This window comes from Helicoverpa armigera, chromosome 4 (genome assembly GCF_030705265.1).
Source record: "Helicoverpa armigera isolate CAAS_96S chromosome 4, ASM3070526v1, whole genome shotgun sequence".
In the NCBI taxonomy this organism is placed as follows: Eukaryota; Metazoa; Arthropoda; class Insecta; order Lepidoptera; family Noctuidae; genus Helicoverpa; species Helicoverpa armigera.
This window is the reverse complement of record NC_087123.1, coordinates 5187968-5213764: the sequence shown is the minus strand read 5'-3', so window position 1 is coordinate 5213764 and position 25797 is coordinate 5187968. Positions and strand designations below refer to the sequence as shown.

The window sequence follows — 25797 nt, the reverse complement described above, 5'->3', positions numbered from 1 at the left end:
TACTCTTTGGTACACATATTGGAATATTGGACGAACATATGAAACAGGTTTCAAAGAGATCGGGAACTGCTTACGATGCATTTGTAATTTAATTAGGCAACGGAATTGGGTCCTTGTCGAACTGAATATTTTTGTGACTTTCTCTTCTCTTCCAACACGATAGAAAAAAAATATTCTGTGCCGAGCCTTATGATGTCGTAACCTCAACTACTTAGGAAGATCTCTGGGCATCGAACATTTGTTTACGTAGCTTATCTATGGATAATCAAATCAAATACTAAACCGTTATGATTAAGAAGTTGTTTGTGCAGTGTTATCAGGGGGGCGTCCAAACGACGCGATGGCTGATCGCCAAGTCTTTCGCAATCGCTCTATATTTGCTCACCAAGGTTTTTACATTGCAGTTTGGGGGTTATTGACATTATTACACAGTTATACAACAAGTTACCTCATATTCAGAGCTGTAAGACATTAAATCCTGGAGAGTGTCGTGTGACGACGACGTTGACAGCCGACCGGCAGTGTTAGTGCCAAGTTTACGCCAGTGCGCCGCAACCGACACCAAGCTCGAAATAACGCGAGGCTAAAATATATCTACGTATATTTTATGAATAGGTTTATAGAAAGGACCGTATGAAAATTCGAAGTAACACTTGGTTGTCGTCGCCGTCACAGCCTAAAAACGTTCACTGCTGGAGAAGGCCTCCCCGAGCTGAGGGGATTTGCCCATAAACGCACTGGATATGCGTGCTGTTCAGACGACAAACAACTACGACTTTTGCAATAATTTTCTATTTAGCTGAACAACGAAGCCCGCATGGCCGATAAATGGAAGGCTGTACATAATGTAGTCTGCAAAGGTAAAAAAGAGACAATATGGCACGTATAGAAAACATGTAGGTAATTGTGCGCAAGAATTCTTAGTATGTAATGTATTATGTCTCGGAGACTAATGTTTAAAATGTAACGACACTTTCGGTTTCAATGTGGATGAAGACATTTATCTATAAATAAACTGTGGCAGTACAAACAAAACACCAGGGCTAAATGCCAAAATAATGAGTAAAAATAGTGTATTGTAAATGAACAAAATATGCAACCTCATTCATCGGCGCAGTCGATAGTGCAGCATGAAAGGTTTGCCGACGCGGGCGCCATGTCGCGTCAGCTGGTTCGAATAGTTGAGCAGCAGACGCCGGGGTTGCGACACCTCGGCACCTCGGGCCGAGTGTGGCCGGACTCCACTAGGGCATGCAATATGCGTTTGTCACATAAGTACGCAACCCAATGCACAAGCTGCGCCGTACACCTACGCGTTTTATTGATCACGTTCTCAACATTATCGCTTCGCACTTATTAACGAGTATCGATCGACGTTTAGTCTTTGAGGTATCGTCAGTGCGCGACCTCGCAAGGCCACAGTTGAGTAAACAATGTTATACACACGTATGCGTTTGTAATTACGATAACACAAAAGACAAAAAGTTCTGTGTCACAAATATTCTTCATTTTCAAGATAACTTACCTCGATCTTCTTTCTTACAGTTCCTCCTTTTTAATGAACCAGCTATTGATGTTCCAAGTAACTGTAGATTTATGTTCCATTTATATTGTGGTATGAGCCTCCCACGCGTCCCACGGTAGTTCCCGCTATCCTATAAACGCAGGTGTGAGAAAATGTATGTATCATCAGCATAGCATAAACATATCTATTTCAAAATAATTACCTATACACCAATTAAGTTACGTCGACGATTTAAAATCTATATGAGGGCGTCAATCTTGCTGTTCTTGTCAATCTCTCAATGTTTTCTGGGGCTACATTTTCCTTATTTATATAAACATAAGGTTTGGGTCGGAAAAAGCAATGTTTATCTTATCTCAGTTCCATTTGTTCGGCTTGGTCACTCCCTCGGCAAATGTATGTAATTTGTAGCCCCTGTGCAAATTCAGTAGGAAGGTTATTGTTTGCTTCATTAGTAGAGTTTTCTATATAATAGAAAAGTATTTTTGTATAAAACAATTTTTTTCTGATAGATGTGATATGGATCTAGACGTGGTGTGTAAACGTGTAGAGGTACATTGATCTAACGGGAACTAGGAGGTTCCGTGTAATTGGCAAAAAATGTCGACAAGAGAGAGTTGTTAAGATTTATTTAAAGCCTGCACTTTCGGAATTTATGACTATATTTATTTGAACTTACTCTTACTTCGGATAACACGAGATGAACTCATAACATGTCATAAGGTCTCCATTTCACCTAAATACCGAGGTAGGTAATCGCTTTGTGACCGACACAGCGGACGCGGGCTTTCGTGGTTACTCACCGCTGACGTCATCGATTAACGCGTGACTAACAATCCGAAGAAAAAATCAAACGTTAAACATATTCAACAGTTTGTTTACGAGGTTAATTCTCGGAAGTACTCCGCAATATTAGCAGAAATCTTAATAGGTGGTGTTACCCCTCTAAATATGGCAATATAATTTAGAGTGTAGACAGCACGGTAGGCACGGCCTTCCAAATTTTTCTCACATAAAAGACTTATTTAAGAGCTCAACCGGTTTTGGCTGAAAATATTTTACTTCAGAATAGACCGGTGGTAAAATCGAATGTTAAAACACATTAAGACTGAGTCGTAAAGAAGCTATAATAATTATCATGCACAACATTCTTGAGATAAGGCAGTCCCCTGTAAACTACGTTCAATCACGAACAAAGGCTTCGAGATGACATTGTAAATGCAACGACTGCAGTGAAGATGCGAGATTACTTATTGCAGGAAAATCAATACAAAACCAACTTATTTGAATTTATAATGAGAGGACGGGACAATAATAGGTTTATTTACATTTTTGAATTATCTTAATAACCACAATCTTTCTATTAAATACGTGAATTGTGGTAATTTTTGTAATTAATTATTATTCATTATAGCTGCGTACAAAACATAAAACAATTAAGGACCTAGCATAACACAATAGCTACCATAGCCAGGCAGGACCAATTGGCGTACTTAGGTAGACTCTAGTTCATAAATTAATGCTTATGAGATGTTCTGGTTTAGCCATGCACTGATAAAAATGCTTAACGAAAAGAACAAGATTAGAAATCGATTCAAAAAATACAAGAACCCTTTAGATGGAATAGAATTAAAACTATTAGGCAAACGATGTGAAACTCTTGCTACTACATGTTATAACAAATACACAAAATATGTAGAAGACAATTTAGCAGCTAACCCTAAGTTATTTTGGAGCTACATTAAGGCTAAAAGAGGAGGTACTAGTGTTTATCCTTTAAGTATGACCGACGGAACAAACGCTACTTCTGATGGTTCAGAAGTGTGCGAGCTATTTGCCAATTATTTTTCGTCCGTTTATAGCCCTGATGACAGCAATGATGCTGAACATAATTCGGAATACTTAAAATTTTTAGAAAATAATAGTTTGTCTCTAACAGCCCCGGTTATTTCTCATGAATCGCTCTGCAGGAAGCTGGAAAGCTTAGACTCAAATAAAGGAGCAGGGCCAGATGGAATACCACCAGTATTTATTAAAGCATGTGCATCAGAGCTAGTTTACCCGCTTATGTTAATTTACAACAAGTCCTTAACATCCGGTGTATTTCCTTTCAGGTGGAAAATAGCTAAAGTTGTACCAGTTCATAAATCGGAAGATAAGGATGTAGTCACCAACTATAGACCTATCTCAATTTTGTCGTCATTCGCAAAAGTCTTCGAGTCACTTATCTGCCCATATATCCAAGATCATTTGAAACTGTATCTAAGTGATCATCAGCATGGCTTTGTTAGGACCCGTTCTACTGGTACGAATTTGGTACCCTTTACTGAACTTCTTGTAAAGGCAATTGATGCAGGACACCAGGCGGACGTGATATATACCGATTTTAGCAAGGCTTTTGACAAAGTATCCCACAAGCTCCTTATGACAAAATTGCGTGCCTATGGTATATCTGGAACCTTGCTGGAGTGGCTTAACTCTTATTTAGGGGATAGATTTTTCTTTGTAGTAGTTAATGGCTATAAATCGGCCCAACGTCGAGTTTGGTCTGGTGTTCCCCAGGGCTCACATTTGGGACCTATTTTGTTTATATATTTCATTAACGACATTCCGATGTCCTTTCTTCACTCAGATTACTTTATATATGCGGACGATTTAAAATTTTTGAGAGTTGTTAAATCTGATCAAGATCCATTGCATCTGCAAAGTGACCTCAATCGTCTAATTCAATGGTGTAAATGCAACAAAATGGAACTGAATTCAAAAAAGTGTTACCACGTCAAATTCTCAAGAAGAAACAAACTTATATCTAGCAATTACTATATCCTCGGTGACAAAATTGAGGAGGTTGAGACTATAAAGGACCTTGGCGTGCTTTTTGACAAAAAATTAACTTTTGAGCCACATCGTGACAATATTATTAAGCGTGCCTCAAAAATGTTAGGGTTCATAATAAGAAATAGCAAAAACTTTCGTTACACTAAAACAAAAATTCTTCTGTATTACAGCCTTGTTCGAAATATTTTAGAATACAATAGTACGGTCTGGCGTCCTCATTTTGCCTGCCATTCCCTACGTCTTGAACGTGTCCAGAAACGTTTCGCGTGGCATCTAGCTTTCTCTGATGGTATCGCCAGAAGAGAACGGTCATATGAGAAGAGACTAGCACATTTTAACATGGCCTCACTAGCCAAACGTAGACAAATACTGGATGCTATGTTTGCCTATAAGATTATCAAGCAGAAAATAGATAGTCCCTGCTTACTTGCACTTTTTAGTTTTCGTGCCCCCTCCAGAATCCCACGTAGTGCCATCACGCCACTTTGTCCACCTTTCAGAAGAACTGTTTTGGGATCCAGCTCACCTTATGCAAGAATGTGTAAGGCAGTGAATGGCTATAGTGATGTTGTTGATTTACACTTTGACTCTCTTTATAAACTGAAATCTACACTCAGTCGTTTACCAAGTGTCTGCTAGGTGTTGTTTAGATGTAATGTTTAGATTTAATTTTTAGATTGGGTCTGTTGTAACATGAGGTGTTCACCTATAAGTAATTGTTACACTGCAATACTACAGTTAAGCATGTGTTTTATAATTGTAATTGTGTAAACAATTGTTGGTGAACCTATTATAATAAAAATAAAAAAAAATAAAAAAAATAAAAATTCTCTTTTTTAATTGTTCTGTAGTTCTGTAAAATCTCGAAAACATCTATGTTCTTATTCGGTGGAACTACATGAATCTTGCAAATGTTTCCATTACCTCGCATAGTTGTGCAATCCGCATCTGAATGTCGCTTCATTAACAACAATAGCAACAACGGTTGTTTAGTTCATTACTACAACTTTTATTGTAAATTGAAGAGGATTGATGAAGACGTAAGTGTCAGCTGAAGAGTGTCGCGACCTCTTGATTGGCGCCGATGCAGCGGCAAGGCTGCCCGCTCAATGCCCAACGATTGAGCTAAAAGAAAAATCATTTGCGTAACGCTTTATTATTGTTACGCTATAAATGTTGTACTTATTAACTGTTTTGTTTTTGTAAAACACGCCAGATAGCTTCGTAATTGCTGATTTAACCTTTCGAGCACAGTTGAGAACTAGCCATTGAAACTAGGCACAAAGTTTTTATTTCATAGATGTCAAGATATTTTGCTGAACGTGACCGGTGGCGATTCGTTTCGGGCCGGTGTTTAAGCTTCCTCGTAAAACTCCGGAGGCTAAGCTAGCCACAGTAAGAAGTTGTTAATTCTAAAATAGACTTGCAGTTACGATTTATGGAATATTTACACCAGTAGTGTGTTTTACATTAGTCATAAAGTATCAGTGCCGCTATTTATCTTTTAATTAAGTTAGGTTACGACATTAGGGCAAAAGGTAATTAGATATGGTGACAAATTACTATGTGCACTTGTTATCAATGTTTAGACGAATGCTTGGAATTAGTAGGTACCAATTTAATTAATACCTAGCTGCATTTATTTCCTATCTTATATATGAACTTCCTACTCAATATTTAAATAATTATTAGATAAGTTTTTCGTTATAAATGCAAATTATCTATGTTTACTATTGAATAGGGTCTTGCCTACTATGCTTGTAGAACTTTTCGTTAAACGAACTAAAATGTTTTAATTCATATCTGCCGTACCTACATAAAAGATTCTCACTTAAAAGATTCTTCTGAATATTAAAAGAGTTATAGCACCCAGCACCCTGTGAAGATCTTGTGTCGATTCACTTTCGGCTTTCATACAACAAGAAGCATGAATGTAGCGTAGCATTTGAGAACTGCGATGTTATCTGTACTTTTTAATCAAATTTAAAATATCATGAAGAGAAATCTAAGGCCTCCAAAAACCGATAAATGATTTGATTATTGTTTATTCCTTGTATAAATAAACGAGTTTCGCTCTCAGCCTCCTTTCACTGATGTCTTTTGGTTCGCACTCAGATCTTGATCGATGATAAAATAGATCGCAAGATGTCTGCATACTTACAGTGCGCGGTCAGTGAGGCTGGGCCCGACAGAAAATAAATCTTCAATTGGGTCAATCAAATGCCAGGCTAATGGTGCGGCGCATTACTTTATCATTATTTGTATTGGATCAACTTTCCAATTTTGTTCTTTCGGGAACGATAATTACATAGACGAAGCGCACGATTAGAGTTTGTTCTTAATCTTCACACGAGTGGATCTCTGCCAAAACCATAAATTATAAATCTCTGTATCTAGGCAAAAAGCGGGCACCATAGCAAATTAATTGTTATATTTCTGTTCACGTCTGACATCCATCCAATTTCCATATCCAAAGTCGTTAAAGATAATTTTAATTACTTAACTAATTAATGTTCGTCAAGATTTCCTAGTGTACCTATTAATGTATTGTTTGTATTTTGTTAACAGATGGCACAGTTGATAACTGTGCGGTTGAACAAAGCCGACCAGCAGCCCCTAGGCTTCCGTCTACAGGGCGGCAAAGACTTCGGCACACCGCTCGTCGTACAAAAGGTCAGTATCCAGCCTAACGAGTTACGGATATTATGAACCTAGATTTGTATAGGTAGCCTTCCTGAAAAAGCCTCCAAACATAACGCTTGGACACTTGGCGATGTCCGTGAAGAGATTGGATCACCCAATCTCGTCAAATTCTTGAGAAGACTTGTATTGGTGCTGGTTCAAAACGCGACCTGGTTTTAGAGGTTCGTAAAAAAGCCAATCACATCGCATTAAAACACGAAACGATTAATATACATGAAAGTCAACAGGATTATATCTATGATCTCGTTTTAATGTAACAATAGGAGATTATAACCACTAAGTCTACAAAGCATGTAGAGATATTTGCTCTCGTCCACCCACGCGCGTCGGACGCGGCTGCGACAGGCCACAGACGATAACCAGGCGACACACGCCGGTTTCTACTCATACTTTTTATAACCGAATAGATATTATAATGAGTCCTCTTAAACTCTCGTCTATAAGTAAAGCTTTCTTCATAAACGTTCTAATTCAATTCCGTTGCGCAACCTTAGAAGCTTTGTCCTACATTTGGTTTCCTGTGATAGTGCATTTGAATTCATCCTATTTTTAGTCGATTGCAGAATATTAAACTCACATTATATTTATTAGTCTTTATGAATGTTTCAATTAGTAGAGTTATGTGCAATGCATGCATGCTTGGGTGGAAAATACAATACGCAAAAAAATTATACTTAGCTATTCTGTGAGAATAATTCAAAATGTGTAGAGTAATTAATTGTAACTATGTAGCCGGGTTAGTGAGTTTACTCAGGTAAGCTTAGGTATGGTATCTACCTATTATTTACTTAAGTTATAGGTATATAATATGTATATAAGTGTATAACGTAGGTACGTTGTTAATGCACGATTAGTTATCCGAAGGAGCTTTTACCAACCCATTAACTGTTACCTGACCCCGTTGAAACTTGTGTTTGACACTCGTCATTGAGTAACAAAAAATATATTAGAAAAATCTTAAACACAAACACTCATAGGTATCTACTTTGTGTAAACATGTAATGAGCAATGTTTGACATGATTAGGTACCATTTCTTAATTGCACATCAGTTTAATTCAAAAGTAGGCAGTAGTGCAGTTGTGCTAAATCTAAACATTTCCCTAATTATGATCGTTAAAAGCATTAAGATTAGCATATTCGAATTAAGAACATTAAACAATTGAAGACATCCTCTTCAAAATTCGATCTAAACATCAGCATCAAAATGATCCTATTCTCGGTAAACATTCAAATAGCAATGATTATCTTCAATCTCTTAATTAATTGTCTCTTAACATTGAGTAGGACATAGCATAGACATTCAAGAGCTACATGCTACATGTAATTTTAATGATGTACCGCCTAATACCTATAATCTGAGGATCGAATGTACCACATAGAGGATCGTTGTTATTTTTTTTTTATCTTCGCCATGAACCGTTTAGCCATATCGTGTATGACGTTTAGCAATGTCAATATTAGATAGCAAACGATGGTATTGGCTTGCCCGATGCCAACGGTACTTATTCAATGTTCATGTGTTACTCTCATGATTGTGTTTCGCTAAAAGATGTCAAGCAAAGCATGTAACTACCGCAGTTTATTGAACTTGCCTCAGGTTAAATTAAAATTTACCTAATTGTGAAGAGCTCTTAGCTTTCTTTCGCATTAATTTAATTCTTTGTGTAAGGCACCTTTACAAGTTCAAGCAACAAGTCAAGACACAAAAACAATTTAAGTTTCTAACATTCTTTATCTGAGTCTTTTCCATAAGCAAATGATTTGGATGTATGATTATTTTTTTCACATAGACCCTGATATCAATCAGCATACAGCCTAATTTTGAACTCTTGCGAAACAAAATTTCATTTTTCACGATCCATAATTTAAGCTTTTTATGACAACATAATGTTAGTGCTTCCAAACAATAAACACTCTTCAGTTACCGTGTTATTGTATTTCGTGAATATGCGTTTTATGCAGAGTTAAAAATAATATCTGACCTCCATCCTTTTAAACCAGCCATAAAGGTGTGTGATGTATGAATATTTGTTTTCCTGTGCTTTGTTTACGCTTGAATACAAAGAATGAAAATTATTAAACGGTACTGATGGGGGTTTCGCCTCGGTGCTTTACCGAGAAATCGGATAAGAATATGAAACTATGAACTATGCAATTTATATTTTCAATAATTAATAAATATCTAGGTACGTATCTATTACTAAGTGATAATTTTATAACCGGTTTGGGGAAAATTATTCACAATCTCTATTACAAGTGGTAGCAGTTTTATGGGTAGGCACAATATACACTGGGTGCGCCTTACTTTACTGGTTGTAGCTTATTTTATGGTAGGTACAATAAATAAGCCTAATATAGTTGTAACAAAAGCTCGTAAAACTGTATTGTCTAATTCTCAACCTAATTAGGAACAGTTGTATGCATAAATCTGGACCACGATAGCAGCATTTAAAGTTTGAAAAAGTATGCTGCGCTGCGTTCTAAAGTCGTCTATGCTATATTAAGACTATTTCAAAGGCAGTAATCCCGATTTTTTGCTGATGTGTTGTACCAGTTTCACTCTTATTAACCGGAATCGCGTAGCTTGCTGGCCATTGGTAGTTGCGTAACTATTCGGGTTCTGTCGTTTTATATGGAACACAATCTGAGTCACGTACTGGCAGGGATTTGTTTTGAAATCGGAACGGCGAGCAGCAACAACAACGCCTTCTGTGGATTATCGCTATTTGTCTATTCTAATTACATACCACACTGGTAAGTAGCGATAAGTATGCGTTTAAATACCCTTCTAATGGACAGATAGGAACGTTTATGAGAATCCATGAAGATACTGAAGTGAACCAATATGTATAAACGTGCCTAATTGAATATTTCCAATATTCTCTAAAGTTTGACAGTTTAATGGAGGACAATGAACGTTTGTTAGCAACTGGAGACAAAACATGTGCAATAAGTGAACTGCAAAAATGGATATCATGGATGTTTAATTATTAACCCATCGTAGATGAGAAGAAGATGGGATGATTTAAGTGCTACGAGTGCTAGTGCTCAGGTCAGCAGTATCTGCGAAAAAGTGATACAAGGGTGACGTAATATGTGATGAATGTCACATCTTTAAAACAGGTTGATTAAAAAACATAGGAGCAAAGTTTCATTGAAAAGGTCTAAACCTAACTTAGTAAAAAATGAGAGGATGATCGTGCAAGTCGTGGTATTCACCGGCTGCGTATGTCGAGAGAAGAATGGAAGACAATAAAGAAAACATAATAAGACGCGGCCTCGACCGGGGCCGGGGCGGCGGACTTGCATTTAATTTCTTGTTCTTGTACTCCTCTTGCCGTATATGGGAGGCGCGCGTGCGGCGCCGGTCGGAGGACATTCGTAGTTTGCACGTGTGTATGTATGCTGCAAAAGTCTAAAAACTAATTATACGGACTAATTCATCTTAAGATCCTGTCTGAAAATGTTCTGACTTCAGGAAGTATTTGAACTTAGAATATGGTCCAGACATGTATGTTACATTCTACAGAAAACATATCTAACAACTGCTTATCGAAGGATAGGTGTTTTATGCGACATACTTTTGAGGATAGCCCACAAGTTGCCAATATCCCCTTTAGGAAAGCAACTGTCTCCCTAAGTTTTATAATATTTTACTCGTTGTTCAGGCTTTAGCAAACTTTGGTATCCAAATAACTTTTTCTATCTAGATAAAAGAACGAAAATATTTAATGTCATATTGACATAATGATTACATAGGTACGCACGTTACGAAACCACGAAATAAAAAAATATATAGGCCGGACAATGGCAAGGTGGTATGCAGTTCCACCTGGCTAGCGACCCTCTCGGAATGCCAGTTTTTGCGCGCAAATTATTGCAAGACGCGTGTCTCGCCATGTAAGTAAGTACGTAGCAGATCTATTAAATTAATTCTTCGGCGGATAGGGTCAAGTTTCCAATTACAGGTAGTGAATGAAGCGGAAGGAAACATGCCTGACATTCGCAGGGGGAGGGAGAGGTTAATCACTTAAATGTCTTGTCGGTCGACTTTATATGCCGCGATGTGTCATTTTTTACCAGTTGTGGTTTACCGTTTCTACATGAATGATTGTGTATCTGTCAATAATAATATTGCGATTGAGTGCTTTGTGATTTGTGTAATAATTAATTTCGTCGTTTTGTACAGGTGCGTACCTACTTACTTTGTGAACTTGCACATTAATTGTGACTCACTGCACCTCCCTCGGGTTTATGGTATGGTTTCGTTGCGAGTAGGTTTACCTGATTAAGGGCAATTCCAGTATTCAGCACAAACTATCTACTATAAGGATGCAATTTAACTTTCGTTATTAAAAAGGCAAATGTGCTCTCATGCAATGTACGTTTACGTGATCGAGGCAGATGATGAGTTTTACGTGGTAAACAATGTTATGCCAAGTGACTATTGCCTTATTCTCTGATATTGCCCTGTTGCGGTAGTGTGAGATAGTAAATAACATGAACAGCTGACACAATGTCCATTAGCTCGCTCATATTTTGTTACAAGCGGGATAATTAATGGCGTCTTAAAGTGGTCATTTGTACATCGATTAGTACACCTAAGATTTATTAGCTTTTTAATACTCAATAGATATCTAAGTTGTTATTTTCTATCTTGGAATTAAACCAACGATTCTAATTTAAAGCCTCTCATGTTGATATTTTTCCCTAATGAATTCTCACCGTAGTGTTAGTCTACTAGTTTATTGATAGTAAATAGTAAATGTAGTGATGAAGTAAATATAAACAGTGCAGACAGACCTATAAATGCGAAAGTTTGTAAGGATGAATGGATGTACCTACATATTATGTAGATACGTGCGTATGTCTGTAACTCTTTTATGCAGAAACTATTGGATGGATTTTGATGAAACTTGGCTGTAATGTAATCTACATGCATATTATAAAGCTGAAGAGCTTTTTTCTTTGTGCTGATCTAGGAACTAGTCTACCTACTGGTCGGGTTTGAAAAAATATATCGGGGTTGAGTAGAGATGTCCCACTTATCGAAGTAGGCACGGCTATAGACCACGTTTTATTGGATGAAATAAATACACCTAGGCTAATTTTTATCCGATTGCGGGATGTAGTTATATCGGGACGTGGGTGAAACCGCAAGCGGAATCATAAATCTATTGGTTATAGATAGGGATATAGATATCATAATATTAGATGTAGCTAGGTAAGTATGCTCAATTTCTCTGCGGAATGTATAAACATGTCTGCGTTGGTATTTAGCCCAGTTATATTCAGTTATTTATACACTTGACATTGGACAAACTATGCCATGCATGTATGTAGGTAGGTACAGCACACACAACACGAAATATTTTAAAGTAAGTAACCAGGTAATAAATCTTGCCACAAAGTTGACGTGTAAGTAGTAGGTATAAGACCAAAGCTATAAATGTCGATTTCAAATTCCACATAAATATAACAAATCACCCAAGCAACTGGGAATTAGGTATATTTTAGTTGTTAGGCTAGGTTCCGACCTAAATGTGTATCTAGCGTATCTACATACTGAGTACTACATAACAAAGTGATGTGTTTAAATTCAGACGCCAACTTGGCATTCAGACGTGCAGCTGTTTCTTAAAAACATACATTATAAAATGCCACCCTGCGATAAAAAAAATAATAACTTTCTAATACGCCAGTTTTCAATAGGAATGCGAGTGCAAAAACTTGCCTTTTTATTTATAAGGCGATCCAGACAGGCTGCGCGAGCGCTGATCTCACGCTGACGTCATCATGGCTTCCTTTCGAACCCCGCTCATCCCGCAGTAAATTAATTACCTACATTAGCTTTATGGTGCTGTCAGTACGTATATGTGCATACGTAGATTTATGTGTTATGCAAATATTTATGCTAACGGTGGTCTAGACTTCGGCAAGATCATTAAGTCTTATTCGTGGAAAGAATCGGAGACTTCTGTAGTTCGTGGAGGGTCTACAAGAAAGACCTCTATGTATTTCATGATTATTTTCAAAGAACTAAGTGACCGACATCAATTTGACGTGTAAAATATAACGATATTGATTTCAAACTAAATGTGCGCATGGAATGTGGGTTACCCGAAATGTAGGGTTTTTCTTATAGCTAGCAAGTTCTAATAGGCCACTATTTTTCACATACCTATCCAGCCAAAAGCCATTCAACTGTCATATGGGGACAAAGAAGCCGGACAGACTTAATAATGCTCACAAAAAATGCATTTGAAAAGTTGAAACGCTTATTCGCAAGTGAATTTAAAAATCTATAACTTGTAGATATACAAGCACCCAAATTATTTAAATGAAGTGAGAAAATTGCCTTACGTAACCCCTTTTTGATGGGTAATAAATCACTTTATAGCCAGCGTATTTATGCAATAGGGATAAATTATATCCTGAGATGCCTTGTCCATGTAACCCATTTTTAACTACCAGAATGATACTAATATTGTTCTCCAATTGTTACCAGGTGAACGGTGGCAGCGCTGCCGAGCGCGCCGGTCTCCAAGCGGGAGACGCTCTGATCCGCGTCAACAACACCGACGTGTACCTTCTGCGTCACCAGGAGGCGCAGGACACCATCCGCGCAGCCGGGGGCAACCTTGAGCTCACTGTACAACGGTAAGCTATACCGATAAACCTGGATATCGACATCATTATCAGCCAAAATCAGGGTTATGTAAACCGAAGTACTGCTTTCTTTTTTGTGTAATTTGGATGTAAGAAATGATGAGGTAGTTCTGTTGAATGCTGATAGTTTGTAGATATCTGAAGAAGCTGAATGAGCTTCCATTCTCCTCCTCCCCCTCCTTCTCCTTCCAAACCATCAGTTAATTTTTATTTAAAATCCTTTGCTTGCTGATCCAAAAGTAGACTAGAGAATTTTGCTCACTACCATAAAGTTAATTAATTAATTATTCCTAATTAGTGGCGGTGGCACTTGGCGTCCTACCGTGACCCCGACTGGCAGTCTACCCAGGCCAGGATCGCGGTCCATCGGCGGTACTCCGACACTGGTCACCAACACCTCCCTCAAGGCGACGCCCCAACCCTCGCGCGCCTTCGGCTCTGGTCACAACAATGTCGCCAAGCCCTTCGGCTATGTGAGTATTACCATAATACATCCAGAAGTTTATAAACAAAAATACTCGAGATGTTTTCATTAAGGTGGCAACACCGTGAATTGAAGTAAAGAGAATGTAATTTCTCATGTCCTTTAGATTTACATAATATCTAAGTTCAAATCAAAACATGTATCTGATAAGTACTTAACAACCCACTGCCTCTCATTATAAACACTCCATACTTCAAATTGTTTTTGTTGAATTACCTAATTCCCAGTCGCCCTGTAAGGCTGTTGCATATTTTGGAATTTCCGAACATGGCAAGCTTATCAAAAATCATTCGCTTACAGATGAACGGTAACGACTCCATGAAGAGCATAGTAAACAAACAGTACAACACTCCAGTAAATATGTACAGCGACAAAACTATTGCGGAAACTCTGTCGGCGCAAACTGAAGTTCTCGCGGGAGGTGTGCTCGGGTAAGGATTTGCGGATACATAGATGATTTAGTCAGATGCGAAAAGAGGTCTCACCTAACTTCTTCGATATATTAATTGTACATACACAGAGCTTCAATCACGGTAAACAATCCTGAATTGCCGACACTTGATATAGCCGTCCTAAAGCAAAGGAAAATATATAATGGGAATTGATAATGATGGAAGGTGCCCCAAGTTTGTAATGCCGGTTATGAATATTTGTTAACCATGCTAACTTTTGTTAAACCTTCAAGCCTCTTATCCAAATGAAAATGATAAACCTTGTATTGCAACTTGCAAGACTTGCAATGAGATGTTAGGTAGAGTCGGCCTACGGGCCTGTCTGTTACATTATATTGTTATCGATTAAAGCATGTTGCTCGAATGGTGGTAATCTTTAGTCTTGTTTATAAAGGATAACTTTGCATTTAAATGCACAATGCAACAACAAATAATAAAAAATATTATTGTATGGGCAACAGCACTGTACCTAAGTTGCGAAGAACTAAATCAGATATAATTTTCTGCATTAACAGAGTGAACTTCAAGAAGAATGAGAAAACATACGACGCTGAGAAAAGTGCTGTTTTCAAGGTTCTGCAAGAGGAACAAAACGACCCTGAGCCAGGTATCAAGAAAAAAATCCTTATGGAATCACTAAAAGCTTCAATTTATACCAATGTACCAATTGTTGTGTCTGATACAAACAGTTCTAAATATAGGGTTACCTTCCGCAATACACACCTTATTAAAGGTACCTCTATGAAAACCTATAGTTGAAAAACAATGTCTAAAAATCTTTCGCTTTTCTCAAATTAAATTGCTGAATATTTCACTATTACCACATTGCTATAAAAGCAAGAGAGATGTTAACTAACCTCTAAATTGGCATAGTAGTCGAACCCGCGGTGGGACTGACGTCCGCCCCGGCCGCTCCGGTGAGCGGGCTCCGTCACGTACAGGCGCCCGTCACGCGGCCCGACGCGCCCATCAACAATACCGGAGGCTTGCCCCCGGGGCAGAACATTTGCGAGGAGTGCGAAAGACTCATCACGTAAGTCGGACAAAGCGCGCGGGCCGACACGGTAGCACATATCGCAAGCAAAATTTGACTCCGCGGTTAGGATTACAATAACCTAGGCGAAGTTGCTTTTGGAGCGCAGTTCAATTCAGGATTTTTAGGATTCATGAAATGTCGGGTTACATGGTAAGGTTAATAGGTCATCTATGGAATAGAAATAACCCGTTATTGCGGGCCAGCAGAGCCTTCTCACTTTTACTCACGAGCGAGCGTGGCGCGCGCGGGCACGCCGTGCAGCCTGCACCGCACGCACCGCTCGCGCTCGCGCACGCCGCGCGTGGTGAGCACGCCGCAGCCGCCGCCGCCCGCGCGCGCCTGCGCCGGCACGCAGACGCCGCAGGAGCTGGCGCCCGAGCCGCCGCACCGGCCCAGCATCCCCATGGGCTGCCACGAGGTGCTGCCCGACGGCCGCATCGCGCTGGGCGCGCCGGCGCTGCCGCAGCCGCGAGACGCGCTTCCGGTTGTCAACGACACCCCCTATTGCTCCGACTGTAATCGCTACATTATGTAAGCGACGTCCCACTGAATGTCTTGACGTGTTTGCGACCGTGTCGACCTGTGCACTAGCTCTATCGTGTAGTTTACAATAATTCGATGTGATTCCTTCGTGTTGCGACTCCTCCCTATATTTTGTGTTGTAAATATTGAAACGGCATCGTAGGGAGACGTGACATGTAAGTTAGTACACATATCGTGTTTTACAACAAGTTCCATTTCATTATTCCGTTCTCGTCACGATATTTGTCCTAAAAGCTCAAATCATAATTCATTAATTAATTGTCTTCATCTATATTCTATATCTACTTTCATACTTTTAGTAGATAGGCAGAATGTAATAATGTATCAACGCCACTGTATTTCTTCACTCAGCATGTCCTCACTTCGCTATTCATAATATGTATTTAGAAGAGCACCAGTGTATTTAGCGTGCAAGTTGGTGGAAATAAGCACGAGCAAGTCGGTGAGCATGATTGTAGCAAGTAACAATTATAGAAATGTATGTACACTATTACATCTGTATATACTCAAACATGAAATTGAATGATTTTATGACATTTCGAGTCTTGCTTGTCATTGCATCATAACGATTGATGCGTTTTTATCCCGCTGTCGACTAACGATTACTTTATGTAATAGCGGTGTGTTCGTGCGCATCAAGGACAAGAACCTGCACGTGGAATGCTTCAAGTGCTCGACCTGCGGCACTTCACTGAAGAATCAGGGCTACTACAACCTGAACGGAAAACTGTACTGTGACATCCACGCTAAACTGGTTGCACGCAACAACCCGCCAGCGCCAAACCTTGAACCTGTTACCGTGCCTCCGTGAGTTCATTTGTCTTTCTTGTTTTTTATTTTGTCTGATATATATTCTGTCACTATCGATTCAGCATTAGGTTTTCCTACAGCTGTGCCTTGCGTCATTTGCCTCATCAATTAGGATTCTGATTCCCTCCCAGTATCATGTTTTATCCCATGGTTTACTTACCTATCATATCAGTACCTTGTTTGTAATGGCTATATAATCTTAAGTAAAATTAGGAGAATCGGGCCCCAGCTAGAATTAAGGGTTTTTGGAATCTAGTTAGAGCATATTTTCATAAAATGTCTTCAATCTACAGCGGCGGCCGGCTGCCAACCAACACATACTCCACGCCGTTGCCTCCGCTAGCGACCAACAATTATTCTAACGGATCGTCATCGCTCTTCAGCGTGAGTATTTCGATTGAATCATAATGCATTTCTTCTAACAAGGTTCCTGTTAACGAGACGAAACAGGCCTGCTTTGAGTTCGGTTTTGCCGGACTGCCAAATTCAAAGCAGTGGTTCACTCAGGATGTCAACGTTGTAACCTCTTTTTCATAGAGATTACGTCAATCAATATGGTATCCCCCTACTGTTACCATACTACCTACCAATTACTGTTCCTTTTGTGTTTCTTAATTCCGATGTCGACCTCTTATTCAGTTCTTGGCTTACAAAGTTTTTTTTGTATGGCAGCCGTCGAGCAACCTGTCGGGTCCGAAGCCTTTCGGTTCGTCTATCGGGTCGGCGTACTCGCCATCGCTATCGCCGCGCTCGGCCCCGATGTCGCCGGCGCGACCGGTGGCGGCGCCCGCGCCTGCCCCTGCGCCCATCTCCGCTCCCCAACCGGCGGCACCCTTCGCCCCCAGTAAGAGAGTTACTTTTGCCATATAAGTCCAAAATCACACAACAAATCAAAAACTTTCACGGCTATCTTGGTAAATTATGTTTTTAAACTTAATTTCCTGGTGATGTACTTAACTAAAATTGGAATTAAAACTATGGAAGTTTCTGATTTGTAAAACATGTCTTTTGAACACAAGGTACCTTTTTCGTATTTTCGGTGAGAGTATTTTTAGCTGTAAATTAAAGTTGTGTTGCAAAGGATTTTAGGTTTCCTTCATCAATATTACATAGGTATGTTCTACCTGTGGTAAAATACTATTTTTTGTAAATTCTTCATTTTATACTTTTCTATTTTTATACTTAATATTTCAATGTTATTATTATCAGTAGATTAAACATTTCATTTCAGACTAAATATTTTATATGACATTTAGTAAGTACTTTATGTCACACAAGTATGAAAGATGCCGCACGTATTATAGTTAATCCATCGTGTATGTATGTTATGGACCATGTGATAAATTCGGGCATTATTTATAATGCCCGAGCATTATGCATAATGTCTAGCTTTATCGGGCCAAGTGATTAATAACTATCTTAACTTCATTATTTATCACATTGTACGGGCATTATTATATTGCTACATGATAGTTGGGCAATTTGATAATAAAGCCATATTTTATGCGGTGCGAGGGTGGCAGTTGTTCTAATAAATAAATCCTGTTACTTGCTACATATTTTATGATTATTGTTAAAATTATATGTTCTATTTTAATGGAAAATTACAAGTCTAGCCACAAAATAATTAATTGGGCAATTGTCATCTAATTTACTTACTCGGCCTCGTTTTTCTTGATCTCATTTTTCTTGGCTCGTTTTTTTTATGGTCGAATTTAACTTGGATTCTAAACATTGTATTTAAAATTGAACTTAGTGACGAAAACGAATCGCTGCAAAACCGACTCCACGTAGTCTTGTCTGCCCTACCCCTAGAGTGCAATTCAAAACCGCGTAGGCGCGGAGGGGCGAGGCGGCCTGCGAGGTGAGGCGCAGGTAGTTGAAACGCTCGCCGCCGCGGCTGAGGCTGGCCGGCCTGCCGGCCAGCAAGCCGAAGCTGCGGTGGTGAGCGTGAAAACCATCTGCGACGATAAGCTCGCATGGGACCGCCGGAGCCCCGCAGCGCCGGAGCCGTGACAGAAGCGATGCTTGCTACATGTTGCATGCTTACTTCCATGCTGGGTCAATTCATATGGGATGTGTTATGTTAAAAAAATCATATTAAATATGTTTGTATTACTTTGCCCAAAAGGTCACGGGCAATATGTATAGTGCCCGGTCAATTTGATAATTTGAATAATTATTATCAAATTGCACTCTCATATTGGGCATTTTTCATAATGACCGGGCATTATGTATAGTGCCCAATTTATCACTTGGTCCATAACATGTACATCACATGTTGTAGGTGACGTAGGTAATACTCATTAGTCTGAATGGGTAAACTAAAATACATTCAAATCCTCACACATCTAGTCAACATCAGTATTCATAAGTTAGACTTTTATAACTGTTTAAGTACACCAATTAACTACTTAGAATTTAATTGTTATTAGTTCATCGTAATCAATCGTGATAATCATAGAATATAGTATACTGTTAATAAAATAATATCTTAATCTTATTTTTTTTTACTAAAGATATAATGTTAAAATACAAAAGACTAATATATTCCTGCTTATACTGTGAACAAATTTGGAATTAAGTAATCCAAGTCAAACATTTATTTTCGACAGAGACCCCAGTTTCCCTTTTTAAAGGTAATTTATAAATAGGTGAAATGCAGCTTAATATAGCTATTATTTGATGATACGTTTGTTTGTTATATAAAACATAGTGTGAATGCGCTACGCGGGCAGCCAATGTTAATAGCAGCCACCACATTTATTAAATAACTATTGCCCTGGCACTATCGAGTAATGCGTCATTTAATAAAATAATATAACTTTCAAATCGATATTTAACTTTCTGGCTTCTTTAAACAGTTTGCTTTTAGTTGATTAGCTTAACTAAGTACATCATTTTATGTTAAGTGGCTTCTTCAAATTTACTAATATTTACTTTCATCTATTTTCTTCCCTTCAATAACCCTTCTAACATCATAACTATGACTAACAGCACAAAATGTAAAAAGTATTGTGTGGCCCCCACCTGCAAATCCCTCTGATGATGAACTGCCAAAGTATGAACCTAGTACAAAGCCCATGAACCCCACGAATGGTAGAGAACAAACGACAAGGGCGGTAACCAAAATTAATCCAGACACTAAGATTGCGGATGTTCAACAACAATCTGTGGAACAATTTGTAACATCATCGAAACAAAGAGATGAATTTTCTTCTAGTGTTTCATACACGTCTGCAGCTATGTCTTCTATGATGGCAACATCTAAATCTGAATCTGTCGTACAGAGTAAACAATCACAAATGATGCAAGAATCAACCAGTCGAACTATTCAGTCTTTCTCTCAAGAATCTTCTGAATGCCAGAGTACAACTGTTTACCAAACTCAAACGTGTCCTCCGAAGTCTTTAGCAAATCCCTCCGATCAATCAATCAATCCTCCGATCAATGAAACTACTAAAAAAGTTCAAATGATTGAATCGAAAGAAAATATGCAAACAAAATTAGCCACTGAAGTAAAATCCGTGAGCGTCTCACAGCCTCCGAAAGCACAAGATCAAGTGCAGGTCCCTCAAATGACTAATACAAAAGCCGAACCGAATATTGCCAATGCTGTGCAAGAATCTGTTAATATGAACCAGGTGGAAAAACATGAACGCAATAGTGAGGCGAAGCTCCAAACGAAAACTGAGGAAGTAATTACAAATCAGCAAAACTCTTCGCTTGACACGCAAGTCCAACCAAACGATAATAAAATTGAACAACAAAAACTAAATGCTCAACCTGTGGCAACAGAGACATTGCAAGCAGGAACGAACTGCAATGCAACCAATCAAAACGTTAGAGGATCATTGGTGGATGCTTTGACCACTGCACCAGATCGCCCATATTCACCTCTGCCTACACCACCACAGCCAATTAGTATAATGGGTCAAACTAACTCAGATGAGAAAACAGTCCAGCATGACGTGCCAGCAGCTTCGGAAATAAAAGATTCCGCCGAAATTTCCAATATGCAATTACCAACACAACCATCTCCTATGTTCCTTCAGGAAAAGCGTAGTATTAGTCCGATACCGCCCATAAAGACGTATAATCCTCCTGAAAAAGTGGCTCCTCCTGTACCAATGCCTGAAGAAACTAAACCGTATATCCCACCCGACTTTAAAATAATAATTGAACCGAAAGAACCCCGTGAAGCAACATCTTCACCTATGATAGATGCTTTAACAATAGCACCTGACAGGCCCTTCACGCCCGTAGCAATGAGCTACGCTAAAAATCAATCAACAGACAATGAAATATACGATCAAAATCAGGTGATAGGCAGGGGATCGTGTGACCAAAATCAGTCACTTGGAAGAGGATCACTAAGAGATGCATTAACTATTGCTCCCGATAGACCATATAGTCCTTTTGGCACTACTAGCACCAGCACTACACAATCAACGCAGTACATGACGAGTACTATATCCCATGTGACGGAAACAAATATCTCTGATATCGTGAAGCCAATTGCTACGCAAACATTAACGCAAATGACAGATCAAATGCATTCTGAATTTTCAGCTATGCAAAATACTTGTAAATTACAGTCATCTTCAGAAATGTCGGCATTCAGACCAGTGCCCAAACAAGTATTCCCTCCCCCTCAACCGGAGGAATTTTGTAAACTAACAAATTTCCCACCCATAAGTAATGAATTAAAAACCAGTTTTACACAAGCCACCAAAACAAAACAAGAAACATCATTTTCAGAGTCAATGATGATGCAACAATCTTCACTTTCAACTAGTATGGCAACTCAAGGTTATTCATCTGTTAAAAGTGCTCAAAATTATTTTGAGCAACTAGATAAAAAAGAAAGTCTCACTTCAACAGCAGTTAGGTCTAAATCTGGACTACATAGACCTGATAGCATTCCACCTTACCAACGAAATTTCGAGCAATTGCCATCGCAACGAGGCATTTCGCCGGATATGTATAACGCACCGGCAGTTCTGCAAAGACCTGTTACTCCATCAACTGCTCCACCGACTAGGCCAAAAGAGAAATCTGTGACACCAAAACCAACCTACACTACTCCTCAAGCATCAACCTACCCTGCTCCTCAAGCACCAACCCCAAAGTTTCAACAAGTAAAGACGCCAGTCCAACAACCTCCTGTACAATTCCATAAAGATACTCCTATTACTATGACCTTTCAACCAGTAACAGATGAAAACATCATGAGAATATCACCAGCACGAAGTCGCCCAACCACACCCAGTTTAATTAACAAGCCAGCACCAATTATTCCCCATTATCAGATGAATTTAGTCACAGTAGAACATTTGGCTCCGGAAAGTCACCTTTATGAGCCGTCTAGCCGCGAAGGTAGCAGATCTCCTACTCCAAAACCACGATCACGGTCTCCTGCCCAAGGCCCCCCACCAAATCCATTAAAAGCTCATGCACCACGTATTAAAGATTCGATTCCACAAAATTATTCGATGGAGCCATTCAGTTCACAAGATGCTGCAAATTTGCGGAGGCAACATGAAAGGGATCAAAGAGAGTTCCAGACAGCTGCAGAGATATATAACACAAGTGGAAGCAAAAACTGGGGTTCGGTGCAACCAGTTGTTAAGGAACAAAGACATTCAAATGTGGGATACAAAAGCGAGAATTACACAAAAGGCGATATGAAATTTAAAGAAGACTCTATGATCCAGGAAAATTACGGCCAAAGACAAATGCAATCTCAAAATGTTGTTGAACAAGGCAATACCACTGTCCAAACAACTAGAAAAACATTTGAAGAATTCGAAAGGACGCAGTCTGCTAAAGTCATAGAGATCAGAAAAGGAGGTTCATCAATACCTGGGGCATACGCACAAAACATGGACTGTAACATTCGGCCTTCTAGTATTAACCCGAAGCAAGTTTTTCCACCCCCTATGATGAGTTTGCCATCTACACAACAGAGTTCATCTCTTAACCTTACTAATCAAAATATGACGTCCGCCAGTAGAACGATAGACAATTACGATCCAAAGCCTTCGATTTCTGGTGCTAACCAAGGTCCAGTGTGTGATCCTACCCCATCGACAGGTTCGAGTGTAGGAGCTGCCGCTCGTGGCAAAACTTTCGGTGTTTCATCTGCCCCAAAACGAGGAAGGGGAGTTTTGAATAAAGCTGCGCTGCCCGGCTCCCGCGTGCCACTATGTGCTTCCTGTAATGGGCATATTAGGTGATTGAAACACGAAAAAACGTCTTACTGTTTTGCGTGTTGCATGTATTGTGTGGTTTTTGTATGTTGACTATAAAATATGAATACTGACAAAGCTGTTTTTTAGAAGTTTTGATTTTGTGTTTGTTAATTCGTATTTAGAAATTTAGGTTTGAACTAGCTATGCACTAACTTAACGATTTAATAATTCAGCTTTTGAGTGGTTTGTTTATGTTATTGTTTTGATTTTTCTAACAGCTAACGAACAGCTACCTACAAGCAGTCCCCATAAAACGGAATACAAAAGTCCAGCAGAGGAAAGGCTTATAAGGAAAATGGCGAAAATGGCATTAAATGGTTATGAAATTGGCATACAAAGAAAAATTAAACCGGCTGACCACATACAGACAATGGCCGATAAAATTCAGGACACAGTCGTTACAAAACACCCGCTGAATTCAGACAATTTGCCATCTACAGAAAACAATTTCACAAAAACTTTGGATCGAGGATATAAAACACATGAAAATATACAAAGCATTGGTGATAAAATTAAAGACACGATTAAAAATAACCATCCAATAATTGATTCATTGTCGAAGCCAAACATCTTGGTACCTCCGCCTTTACCAAACTCCCCAGTACCAACTTTTAACGTCCACAGTACTCCGATAGGTCATTCGCTGAATACTATTACTGATAAGAAAAAATACGATACTATGCCCAAAGCTCTCAATGCCAGTTTGGTTATGGAAGAACGTTCGATTAACAGTAATGAAAATCCTCTTAATGGCAGCGGTTACTCCAGTAGTGAAGATATACATAAAACAGAAAATAATTATACGGGCACATTACGTAAAACAGGCTTAGACAAATCTTCCTTTTTAAACAGCATGAATGGCTCAACTGGCACGAACATAATTAATAATGATATTAAATCGGAACTTAAATTTGATAACACATTTTCTAACACACTTAATAAAAGAAAATTATTTGAAAAACCAGATACTCCTATAACCAACAATCTTACAAAAATGAACGATAAGGTTAATAATGTTGTCGACACAAATATTTGGAACAAAACTAACAATATTGAACATGGGCCTAACTCCGAAAATGGAAAGAGTGTATACACCGCGCAACAAGATGATAAAATCAGCGAGAAGAAAGAACTTCCTGATCAATTGTATGATAATTCGCTTTACACATACAAAAACTCCAACAATAAATCGAATATGAATGGTAATGGACAAAATAACGACTATGCAAATAATACTTACTCTGAGGAAATTAAAGACTTATCTGATAACGATGATAAGCAACAACAGCAAAAAGCGGAGGAAGAAGTAGTCGTTAGGCGTAGACAAAAGAAAACTTCAAGAGACGATGACGGCAGAAGAGATTCTCATATAATTGCCCGTCCTTTAAGCACGATCCAATGCGCTGACGTTTCGGATGGACTTTATCCTGTTTGTCACAAATGCGACAAAGCCATAACGAGGTAATATAATTTTAACAATTATTCCTATTCTACAAAATGTTGGTATTTCAAGTAAGTTTACAAAATCGTCAACGTGTTTTTTGCTAGCCAAGCACGATTGTTGTTTTTGATTTTTTTAACAAAATTAACCTATGTTTTTTACATTTCCAAACACAATAAAAAAAAACTTAATGCCGTGATTTACGATCGATATCAGACTAACAGTTATTATGTTGAACAGGGGTCCATTCATAACGGCTTTGGGCCGCATCTGGTGTCCGGAGCACTTCATTTGCGTAAATGCAACGTGTAGGCGTCCTCTTCAGGACATTGGCTTCGTTGAAGAAAATGGTCAGCTCTACTGTGAATTCTGTTTCGAACAGTACATCGCGCCTGCTTGCGATAAGTGCCACGCCAAAATTAAGGGCGTAAGTACAAAACTAGTATTACAAATACAAAACCTACGGACGACAATTCCTACATGCTGCCATTAATTACTGTTTACTTGCAGGACTGCTTAAACGCCATCGGCAAGCACTACCATCCTGAATGCTTCAATTGCGTCTACTGTGGAAAACTGTTCGGAAATAATCCCTTCTTCCTAGAAGATGGTCTGCCATATTGCGAAGCTGGTATGTAGCGGATTTTGTGTATTATACATAATTATACAACTTTAGTGCAATATTTTTGTAGGTCATTAAAGGAGGTACCTATTTCAAAATATTTGACAAAGGGGTTTAATTTAATTTCTCAGACTGGAACGACCTGTTCACGACAAAATGTTTCGCTTGCGGCTTCCCGGTGGAGGCAGGCGACAGGTGGGTCGAGGCGCTCAACAATAACTACCACAGTCAGTGCTTCAACTGCACGGTGCGTATGATGAGACTCCTACTAAACTACATTTACACACACAAACACAATAAACTCAGTACGAAAGCTTACCTGTTAATTTTAAAGAAATCTTGTTAAACGTACTTGAATACATAAAATAGTCGAAATTCTTAAGCGCTCTATATAATTTCATCTGTCTATAGCGCAATTA

General features: G+C 38.8%; 1 protein-coding gene across 5 annotated transcripts in view; it reads left to right on the top strand.

The window, feature by feature from the left end:
* The window catches only part of Zasp52 (PDZ and LIM domain protein Zasp), a 34736-nt gene that overhangs the window by 5864 nt on the left and 3075 nt on the right, over window positions 1-25797 (top strand). Inside the window, exons 2-15 of one of the 5 annotated variants that reach the window (XM_049847063.2) lie at window positions 6932-7036; window positions 13576-13727; window positions 14035-14209; window positions 14521-14651; window positions 15188-15279; window positions 15915-16239; window positions 16870-17058; window positions 17355-17445; window positions 17734-17905; window positions 19677-19700; window positions 23158-23296; window positions 24997-25183; window positions 25267-25387; window positions 25510-25625. In XM_049847063.2, coding sequence (XP_049703020.2) covers window positions 6932-7036; window positions 13576-13727; window positions 14035-14209; window positions 14521-14651; window positions 15188-15279; window positions 15915-16239; window positions 16870-17058; window positions 17355-17445; window positions 17734-17905; window positions 19677-19700; window positions 23158-23296; window positions 24997-25183; window positions 25267-25387; window positions 25510-25625 — 2019 coding nt within the window. Of the gene's footprint in view, window positions 1-6931; window positions 7037-13575; window positions 13728-14034; window positions 14210-14520; window positions 14652-15187; window positions 15280-15545; window positions 15706-15914; window positions 16240-16869; window positions 17059-17354; window positions 17446-17733; window positions 17906-19676; window positions 19701-23133; window positions 23297-23533; window positions 24777-24996; window positions 25184-25266; window positions 25388-25509; window positions 25626-25797 lie in introns of all 5 variants that reach the window. The other 4 variants (XM_049847061.2, XM_064034091.1, XM_021345136.3 and 1 more) reach the window with 4 other exon arrangements.